Below are 9785 nucleotides of genomic sequence, written 5' to 3'. Positions count from 1 at the left end.
GGGTGGGGACACGGGGGGGACTCGGGGGGCCAGGGCCCCTCCCCCACTCGGGGGCCGGGCGCGGGGGGAGGGGCGCGCACACAAAGGGCCCCCTCCCCGCGCGCGTCCGTCCACGTGGTGCCGCCGCGCCCCGCCCTTTCCGCCTGCTGACCCGCCTTCCCCCTCCCATTGGGCCGTTCCCCGGCCAATGGCGGCGCGGCCCCGTTGGCGCCGGCGGGAGGGGGGCGGGGTGTGGGGTGGAGACAGCGGGGAGGGGAGAGGCGTGGCCGGCGGGCGGCGTCCAATGGGGGCGCGGCGGGGGCGGGGCTAGGCGCGAGCTATAAGGCGCGCGCGGGCGGGCGGGGCCCCGAGGCCGCCGAGGATGTCCGCGAGTCAGGAGAGCCGGTGCGGGGGACGGGACGGGACGGGGCCGGTGCGGGGGACGGGGCCGGGGGGGCACCGGGACCGGGGGCTCGGCGGGGAGCGGCAGCACCGGGGGGCGGGAGGGGGAGACGGGAGCGCGGCGGGGGGACGACGGGGCCGGGATCCGCCGCGGGGCCCCCGTCCCGTCCTGTCCCCCCTCCCACTCCGTCCCCGTCCCGTCCCCTCTTCCCCGTCCCCCGTAATCCCGGTTCCCCCCTCCGCGGTACCGGTTTCCCGCCCCCCCTCCCCGCTTCCAACCACGTGGGAGGCGCCGGCGCGCGCGCGCGCGCCCATTGTCCCGCCGGCCGGGCACGCGGCGCTGACGTCACCCGCCGCCCCCATTGGCTGCGCGTGGTGGTGTGGGGGGGAACTTCCGGCGTCACCACGTGGAGGAGCGCGCGGACCGGGAAGGGGGGGGAGGGGTTCGGCTTCCGGGTCAGCGGCGGTGGCGGGCGGAAGTGTGTGGGGGGTCAGGGGTCAGGGGTGAATCGCGGCGTTGTCCCGGCAGCCCCCGCGACAGCGGCCCCGAGGGGATGGAGCCGGACGGCGTCATCGAGGTGAGGGGCGGGGGGGGCTGGGAGGGGCTGGAGCCGGACTGGGAGGGACTGGGAGGGGGACGGGGCCTGACTGGGAGGGACTGGGCGGGGTTAGAGCCGTACTGGGAGGGACTGGGAGGGGAGTAGGGCCTTACTGGGGGACTGGGAGGTGCTAGAGCCATACTGGGGGACTGGGAGGGGACGGGGCCTGACTGGGGGGACTGGGAGGGGGACGGGGCCTTACTGGGAGGGACTGGGGGAGGGGGGAGCCGGCCTGGGGGTGGGTTGGGGACTGGGAAGGGGCGGGGCCTCGCTGGGGCAACTGGGAGGGGAGCGGGGCCTTACTGGGGGGACTGGGGGAGGAAGAGGGGCTGAGGGAGGAGCCTGGGGGTTACTGGGGAGGCAGCGGGAGGTGCGGGGGGGCACTGGGGGGCACCGCGGGTGACTGGGAGGCAGTGGGGGGGCACTGGGGGCACCGGGCGACCCCCGCGCCCCTCCCCCGCAGAGCAACTGGCACGAGGTGGTGGACAGCTTTGACGAGATGAACCTGTCGGAGGCGCTGCTGCGGGGGATCTACGCCTACGGCTTCGAGAAGCCCTCGGCCATCCAGCAGCGCGCCATCCTGCCCTGCATCAAGGGTACGCCCCACGGCCGCCCCACGGCTGCCCCATAGCCGCCCCACAGCCCCGCCATCCTGCCCTGCATCAAGGGTACGCCCCACGGCTGCCCCATAACTGCTCCATAGCCACCCCACAGCCCCGCCATCCTGCCCTGCATTGAGGGTACCGCCCCACGGCTGCCCCATAGCCGCCCCACAGCCCCACCACCCTGCCCTGCATCAAGGGTACGCCCCACGGCTGCCCCATAACTGCTCCATAGCCACCCCACAGCCCCGCCATCCTGCCCTGCATCAAGGGTATGCCCCATGGCCGCCCCATAGCCGCCCACAGCCCCGCCACCCTGCCCTGCATCAAGGGTGCGCCCCACGGCTGCCCCATAACTGCCCCATAGCCGCCCCACAGCCCCGCCACCCTGCCCTGCATCAAGGGTACGCCCCACGGCTGCCCCATAGCCGCCCCGCAGCCCTGCCATCCTGCCCTGCATCAAGGGTACACCCCACGGCCACCCCACGGCTGCCCCATAACTGCTCCATAGCAGCCCCACAGCCCCACCACCCTGCCCTGCATCAGGGGTACGCCCCAGGGCTGCCCCATAACTGGCTTGTAACTGACTCACAGCCCCGCCACCCTGCCCTGCATCAAGGGTGCGCCCCACGGCTGCCCCGTAGCCGCCCCACAGCCCCGCCACCCTGCCCTGCATCAAGGGTGCGCCCCACGGCTGCCCCATAGCCGCCCCACAGCCCCGCCATCCTGCCTTGCATCAAGGGTACGCCCCACGGCCACCCCACGGCTGCCCCATAACTGCTCCATAGCTGCCCCACAGCCCCGCCACCCTGCCCTGCATCAGGGGTACGCCCCAGGGCTGCCCCATAACTGGCTTGTAACTGACTCACAGCCCCGCCACCCTGGCCTGCATCAAGGGTATGCCCCATGGCCGCCCCATAGCCGCCCCACAGCCCCGCCACCCTGCCCTGCATCAAGGGTGCGCCCCACGGCCGCCCCATAACTGACCCGTAACCACCCCACAGCCCCGCCATCCTGCCCTGCATTGAGGGTACCGCCCCACGGCCGCCCCACAGCTCCCCCAGGGCCCCCCCCCCATGCCCTGTAGCCCCAGGGACCCCAGAGAGCCCCGCGACCCCTCCCCCAGCCCGTCTCACCCCCGCCCCCAGGCTACGACGTCATCGCGCAGGCGCAGTCGGGCACGGGGAAGACGGCCACCTTCGCCATCTCCATCCTGCAGCAGATCGAGCTCGACCTCAAGGGCACCCAGGCCCTGGTGCTGGCGCCCACCCGCGAGCTGGCCCAGCAGGTACCGCCCCGCCAGTGCGGACCAGTAGGGGCCAGTGCGGACCAGTAGGGGCCAGTGCGGACCAGTAGGGACCACTACAGACTAGTGCAGACCAGTAGGGGCCAGTACGGACCAGTAGAGGCCAGTATAGTCCAGGATGGGCTAGTGCGGAGCACTATGGACTAGTACAGACTAGTATGGGTCAGTGCAGACCAGTATGCGCCAGTACGGATCGGTACAGACCAGTATAGCCTAGTACGGACCAGTATAGCCCAGTACAGACTAGTACAGTCCAGTATGGGCCAGTACAGTCCAGTATGGATCAGTGTGAGTCAGTATAGACCAGTACAGACCAGTGTGGGCTAGTATAGCCCAGTATGGGCCAGTGCAGGCCAGTACAGACCAGTATAGCCCATTACAGACTAGCATAGCCTAGTGCGGACCACTGCAGACCAGCGTGGGCCAGTACGGGCCAGTGCAGACCAGCACAGCCCAGTATGGCCCAGCACAGCCCCCTCCCCGCCGCCTGGGCAGGGCGGCGCCGCCCGTGGTGCCGGTCCCGAATCCGGCGGGGGCAGAGCAGCCATTCCCAGTTCATCCCAGTACGACCCAGTGGCCGCTGCTGGTTCATGCCTGGGGCACAGGGGCTGTCGGGGGCAGCTACAGGGGCTGTCGGGGGCTTGGGGGCAGCTATAGGGGCCCAAGGGGGTCCCCGGGGGCTCAGAGGTGCCTATAGGGTACCCAAGGGGCCTCTGGGGGTGCCCATGGGGTGCCCGGGCGGGGGTCCCTAAAGCATCCGTAGGGGCTCGGGGGTGTCTATAGGAGGCTCTGGGGCATCTGTAGGATCCCAGGGGGGCTCTGGGTGGGTCCTTGGGGCACCTACGGGATCTATAGAGTGCTTATGGTAGCTTTGGGGTGCCTCTAGAGTATCTATAGGGTGCTCTGGGGTGTCTGTAGGGTCTCAGGAGAGCTCTGGTTGGGTGCTTGGGTCATCTGTAGGGTCTCTGGCGTGCCTATGGCAGCTTGGGGTTATCTATAGGCTGTGTATGAGGTGCTCTGGGGCGTCTGTAATGGTGGGGGGCCTCTGGGTGGGTCTGTGGGGCACCTATAGGGTCTCTAGGGTGTCTGTAGTACCTTTAGAGTATCTATACGCTGTCTAGAGGGTGTCCATAGGGTGCTCTGGAGCATCTGTAGGATCCCGGGGGGTTCTAGGTGCATCTTTGAGGTACCTATAGGGTCTCTAAGGTGCCTATGGCAGCTTTAGGGTGTCCATAGGGTGCTCTGGGGTGTTTATAGCTCCTGGGGGGGCTCTGGGTGGGTCTCTGAGGCCTCTATAGGATCCGTAGGGTCCCCATGGCACCTTTAGGTTATCTATAGAGGATGTGGGGGTCTATAGGGGATCTCTGGGGCGTCTGTAGGATCCCCATGGCACCTTTGGGTTATCTATAGGGTCTGTGGGAGTCTATAGAGGATCTCTGGGGTGTCTATAGGATCCGTAGGGTCCCCATGGCACCTTTAGGTTATCTATAGAGGATGTGGGGGTCTATAGGGGATCTCTGGGGCATCTGTAGGATCTGTAGGCTCCCCATGGCACCTTTGGGTTATCTATAGGGTCTGTGGGGGTCTGTAGAGGATCTCTGGGGCATCTATAGGATCCGTAGGGTCCCCATGGCACCTTTAGGTTATCTATAGGGGATGTGGGGGTCTATAGGGGATCTCTGGGGCATCTGTAGGATCTGTAGGCTCCCCATGGCACCTTTGGGTTATCTATAGGGTCTGTGGGGGTCTGTAGAGGATCTCTGGGGTGTTTATAGGATCCGTAGGGTCCCCATGGCACCTTTGGGTTATCTATAGGGTCTGTGGGGGTCTGTAGAGGATCTCTGGGGCGTCTATAGGATCTGTAGGGTCCCCATGGCACCTTCGGGTTATCTATAGGGGATGTGGGGGTCTATAGGGGATCTCTGGGGCATCTGTAGGATCTGTAGGATCCCCATGGCACCTTTGGGTTATCTATAGGGTCTGTGGGAGTCTGTAGAGGATCTCTGGGGCGTCTATAGGATCCGTAGGGTCCCCATGGCACCTTTGGGTTATCTATAGGGGATGTGGGGGTCTATAGGGGATCTCTGGGGCATCTGTAGGATCTGTAGGCTCCCCATGGCACCTTTGGGTTATCTATAGGGTCTGTGGGGGTCTGTAGAGGATCTCTGGGGCGTCTATAGGATCCGTAGGGTCCCCATGGCACCTTTGGGTTATCTATAGGGGATGTGCGGGTCTATAGGGGATCTCTGGGGTGTCTGCAGTCCCGGGGGGGCTCTGCGTGGGTCCCTGGGGCGTTTGGGGGGCCGGGGGGGTGTTTGGGGGGCGTCTGTGGGGCCGGGGCCGGGCGTGGCGGGCGGGGCCGGGCGTGGCCGGGCGTGGCGCTGAGCTGCGGCGCGGCGGCAGATCCAGAAGGTGGTGATGGCGCTGGGCGATTACATGGGGGCCTCCTGCCACGCCTGCATCGGCGGCACCAACGTCCGCGCCGAGGTGCAGAAGCTGCAGCTGGAGGCGCCGCACATCATCGTCGGCACGCCGGGCCGCGTCTTCGACATGCTCAACCGCCGCTACCTCTGTGAGCCCCCGCGGCCCCACGTGTCCCCGGGGTCCCCAGGGGTCCCCTCCCCCGCCCCGGCACCCCCGGGGTCCCCGCACCTCCCCAGATGGCCCCAGGCTTCCAGAAGTGTCCCCGAATTTCCCTAAACCACCCCCAAATCTCCCTCCAAACGGCCCCCGAGTGTCGCCGTGTGGCCCCGAGCGTCCCCTCGGTGTCCCCAAACGTCACCAGGGGCGTCCCCCCCGCGCCCCGGCACCCCCAGGGTCCCCAAACTTCCAGAAATGTCCCCGAACGTCCCTGAACCTCCCCAAATCTCCCTCCAAACGGCCCCCGAGTGTCCCCTCGGTGTCCCCAAGGGTCCCCTGGGCATCACGTGGGGCCCCCAAGTGTCCCCAGGCGTCCCCTCTGTGTCCCCCCCGTGGCTTCTGCACGGCCTCGAGCATCACCACGTGTCCCCGAGTGTCCCCGCGTGTCCCCACATGTCCCCTGGTGTCCTCACGTGGCCCCAGTGTCCCCGAGTGACCCCAAATGTCACCGGAGCCGCCCCGAGTCTCCCTCGAGCGTCACCGCGTGGTCCCCGAGGGTCCCCATGTGTCCCCAGACGTCACCCGAGTGGCACCTCCTGCCCCTGCGTGGTCCCCAGATATCTCCTGGGTGTCCCCCAGTGTCCCCAAACGCCTCTTGGGTGTCCCCAAATGCCCCTGAGTGTCCCCAGGGGGCCCCAAATGTCCCCCCCGAGTGCCCCACACATCCCCCCAAGGACCCCCGTGTGTCTGTCTGTGTCGTGTGTGTGTCCCCCCCCAGGTCATGTGTCCCCACGGGGCTGTCATTGTGTCGTGTCCCCCCCCCACCCCATGCTCTCCCCAGGGGGGGGTCCGTGTGTCCCCGGGGGGTGTCCATGTGTCCCTAGGAGGGGTCTGTGTGTCCCCCGGGGGTGTCCATGTGTCCCTAGGAGGGGTCTGTGTGTCCCCAGGGGGATCCCTGTGGCCCCGGGGGAGGTACGTGTGTCCCTGGGGGTGTCCATGTGTCCCTAGGAGGGGTCCGTGTGTCCCCAGGGGTGTCCGTGTGTCCCCGGGGGGCTCCGTCCCCCGGCCGCCCGCTGATGACCCCGTGCGTGTCACCTGACCCCGCGGGGGGGCCCCGGCCCCGCGTCCTGCCCGGCCGGTGCCGCCGGCCCCGCGGGGGCTGATCACGCTGCCAGGGCTGAGGGCGGCCCCGGGGGGCGGGGGGCCAGGACCCCCCCGACCCCCACTGACCCCCCCCTGCCCCCCCCAGCCCCCAAGTTCATCAAGATGTTCGTGCTGGACGAGGCTGACGAGATGCTGAGCCGCGGCTTCAAGGACCAAATCTACGACATCTTCCAGAAGCTGAGCGGGAACACGCAGGTGGGGGGGACACGGGGGGCCCGGGGGGCCCGACGCCCCCTCCCCCTCCCCCCAGGCCGGCCCCTCCGTCTCCCCAGGCCGGGCCGCGGGCCGGCTTGGGGGGCTCTGGTGCGCGGGGGGTTGGGGGTCCCGTGGGGGGCCGGGGGCTCGGGAGCCACTGGGGGAGCGGCAAGTGTTGGGGGGCAGCAGGGGTCGTTATGGGGGGTCTGCAATGGGGTGGGGGGGGCACTGAGCCCCCAGGGACAACAGGGGAGGCCCTGCCCTCCCCTCCCCCCCCGCCCCCCATCCCTCCCCACTCGGGTTCACTGTGATGGGGCTGGGGGGGCTTGGGGTCTGGGGGGCCGTGGGGGGCCGCACCCCCGGCTGACCCCCGCCCCCAGGTGGTGCTGCTGTCGGCCACGATGCCGCTGGACGTGCTGGAGGTGACCAAGAAATTCATGCGGGAGCCGATCCGCATCCTGGTGAAGAAGGAGGAGCTGACGCTGGAGGGGATCCGCCAGTTCTACATCAACGTGGAGCGGGAGGTGGGCGGGGGAGGGGCGGGGGGAGGGGCCCCGGCACCCCAGCATGGTCCATGGATTTGTGGGGCGCCCCGTGGCCCCCCCGCAGTGACCCCATGCCAGAGCGATCCCCGCCCCCCCCGAAACCATGGGCCACCCCCGGGATGTGGGGCCGGTCCCTGAGCGGGGGGGACACGCTTCCCCCTGGGGGGAGGGGACGTGTGGGGTGGGCGTGGGGCAGGCCGTGGCAGCGGGGGGTGGCTGTGGGGCAGTTTATAGGGGTCGTGGGGCAGGGGGGCATAGTGACGAGGCAGTCGTGGGGCGGGGAGCGTAGCTGCGGGGCGGTTCACAGCGGTTGTGGGGCAGCGTAGCGTAGTTATGGGGCAGTTGCGGGTGCAGAGTAGCTGTGGGGCGGCCGTGGGGCAGCATGGCGAAGATTACGGCAGCTGTGGGGCGGGGGAGGCGTGGTCGTGGAGCCGCGGGGGGTCTGCGGGGCGCCGTGGGTCAACGTGTGGGGCGCCGTGGGTCTGACCCCTGCAGGAGTGGAAGCTGGACACGCTGTGCGACCTCTACGAGACGCTGACCATCACGCAGGCCGTCATCTTCATCAACACGCGCCGCAAGGTGGACTGGCTGACGGAGAAGATGCACGCCCGCGACTTCACCGTCTCCGCCATGGTGGGGCCCGGGGGGGGGGGAGGGGCCGGACTCCTGGGTCCCCCCCAGCCCCCTAGAGCCCAGGCTGACCCCTCCCCCCCCCTTCTGTGTGCCCCGCCCCTCCCCCAGCACGGTGACATGGACCAGAAGGAGCGTGACGTCATCATGAGGGAATTCCGCTCGGGCTCCAGCCGCGTCCTCATCACCACCGACCTGCTGGTGAGGGGGAGGGGCGGCCCGCGTGCCTGGGGAGGGGGGGGGGGAGGCGCACCCCCGCCCCACCCCTGACCCCGCCCCTCCCCCAGGCCCGCGGGATCGACGTCCAGCAAGTGTCGCTCGTCATCAACTACGACCTGCCGACCAACCGGGAGAACTACATCCACCGGTGAGGGGGGAGGGGCGACCGGGTGGGGGAGGGGCCCCCAGGGATGCTGGGAGGGGAGGCGGAACGGGGGGACCCTGCCTGCCGGGGGGGGGGGGGGGTGGACAAAGGGGTGGGGGGGAGGCCGCTGGGGGTGGGTGTTCACCCCGGGGGGGGGGGAAAGGAGGAGCCACACGCTGCCCCTCCCCCCCCCAGGATCGGGCGGGGGGGGCGGTTCGGGCGGAAGGGCGTGGCCATCAACATGGTGACGGAGGAGGACAAACGGACGCTGCGGGACATCGAGACCTTCTACAACACGGCCATCGAGGAGATGCCGCTCAACGTCGCCGACCTCATCTGAGGGGGGGGAGGGGGCGCGCCCCTCCCCCACCCACCCCACCGGGACGCCGGGGCCCCTCCCCCACCCCTTTTATAGTTTTCTGTTTTCTTTTTTTTTTTTTTTTTTTTTTTCTCCCTTGGGGTTTTTTTTGGTCTTTTGAATAAACGTCACGGTTTGGGGGTGACAAATCCCACCCGGCCCCTCCTTCCCCTCCCCCCCCCCCGAGGGGACCCGGGCGTCCGGGGGCTGCCCCACCCCCCCACCCCCTTTTGTAACGTTTATTTATTGGAATAAAAGCGACTTTGGGAAAAAAAAAAAGTCACGGTTTGTCAGGGGGGAGGGGAAGCTCGGCTATGGGGCAGGGATCCCTCCTGTGGGGCAAGGACCTCCTGAGACCCCCCCCCCATGGGGCACAGTCACCACGCTATGGGGCACAGAGCCGCCTTCCATGGGACGGGGACCCCTCCTATGGGGCAGCACCCCTTCCTATGGGGCAGGCACCCATGGGACCCCTCCCGAGACCTCCCCCCATGGGGCACAGTCCCTGCGCTATGGGGCACAACCGCCCCCCCTCCACGGAGCAGGGACCAACCCGGGGCGGGGGGGGGCAACGCAGACCCCAGCTGTGGGGCACAGAGTCCCCCCCTCCCTCTCCCCCTCCCCCACGTTGGGGCCCGATCCGGCCATTCCAGAGCTTCTGTCCAAACGCACCTTTATTGCCGCGGGGGGAGGGGCCCCCCACTTCCACTCCCCCTCCCCCCTCAGCCCTGCAGTGCAGCCGCCAGCGCCTCCCGGATGCGCCGGCCTTCCCCCCCTCGCCGCCCCCTCCTCCCCTCCTCCTCCTCCTCCTCCTCGGCCGCCCCCTCCCCCTCCTCCTCGCCCCCCTCCCCCCCCAGCGGCTCCCCGGGGGGAGGGGCGAGCCAGCGCGGGGGGCAGGGGTCCCCGCGGGCCTGGCAGACGTTGTGCAGCAGGCAGCAGGCGGCCAGCAGCGTGGGCAGGAAGGCCAGGTCGGTGTCGTTGCGCTTCTGCAGGCAGCGCCAGCGGCCCCGCAGCCGCCCCAGCGCCCCGGCGGCCGCCGCCCGCGCCGCCGCCGCCCCCGC

The 9785-nt window shown here is 69.2% G+C and overlaps 1 protein-coding gene across 1 annotated transcript; it reads left to right on the top strand.

Moving 5' to 3' along the window:
• The first annotated feature begins 324 nt into the window (after positions 1 to 324).
• Positions 325 to 8893, top strand: EIF4A1 (eukaryotic translation initiation factor 4A1). The gene is made up of 11 exons (XM_072848666.1): positions 325 to 384; positions 911 to 959; positions 1444 to 1576; positions 2731 to 2870; positions 5292 to 5460; positions 6718 to 6827; positions 7208 to 7351; positions 7868 to 8005; positions 8114 to 8203; positions 8290 to 8369; positions 8562 to 8893. Exons 1-11 carry the CDS (start codon positions 362 to 364, stop codon positions 8704 to 8706), a joined length of 1221 nt encoding a protein of 406 aa, XP_072704767.1. The 5' UTR covers positions 325 to 361; the 3' UTR covers positions 8707 to 8893.
• Positions 8894 to 9785: the final 892 nt, after the last annotated feature.

Source organism: Ciconia boyciana, chromosome 32 (assembly GCF_034638445.1).
Source record: "Ciconia boyciana chromosome 32, ASM3463844v1, whole genome shotgun sequence".
NCBI lineage: Eukaryota > Metazoa > Chordata > Aves > Ciconiiformes > Ciconiidae > Ciconia > Ciconia boyciana.
The sequence above is the reverse complement of the archived record's forward strand: the minus strand, read 5'-3'. Positions and strand labels throughout refer to the sequence as shown.

Bases quoted from the DNA above. Each gene is read 5' to 3' on its own strand.
- EIF4A1 (XM_072848666.1), top strand. From the start codon at position 362: ATGTCCGCGAGTCAGGAGAGCCG. The intron at 960-1,443 runs GTGAGGGGCGGG...CCTCCCCCGCAG, and splicing joins AGCCGGACGGCGTCATCGAG to AGCAACTGGCACGAGGTGGT. The intron at 5,461-6,717 runs GTGAGCCCCCGC...TGCCCCCCCCAG, and splicing joins GCTCAACCGCCGCTACCTCT to CCCCCAAGTTCATCAAGATG.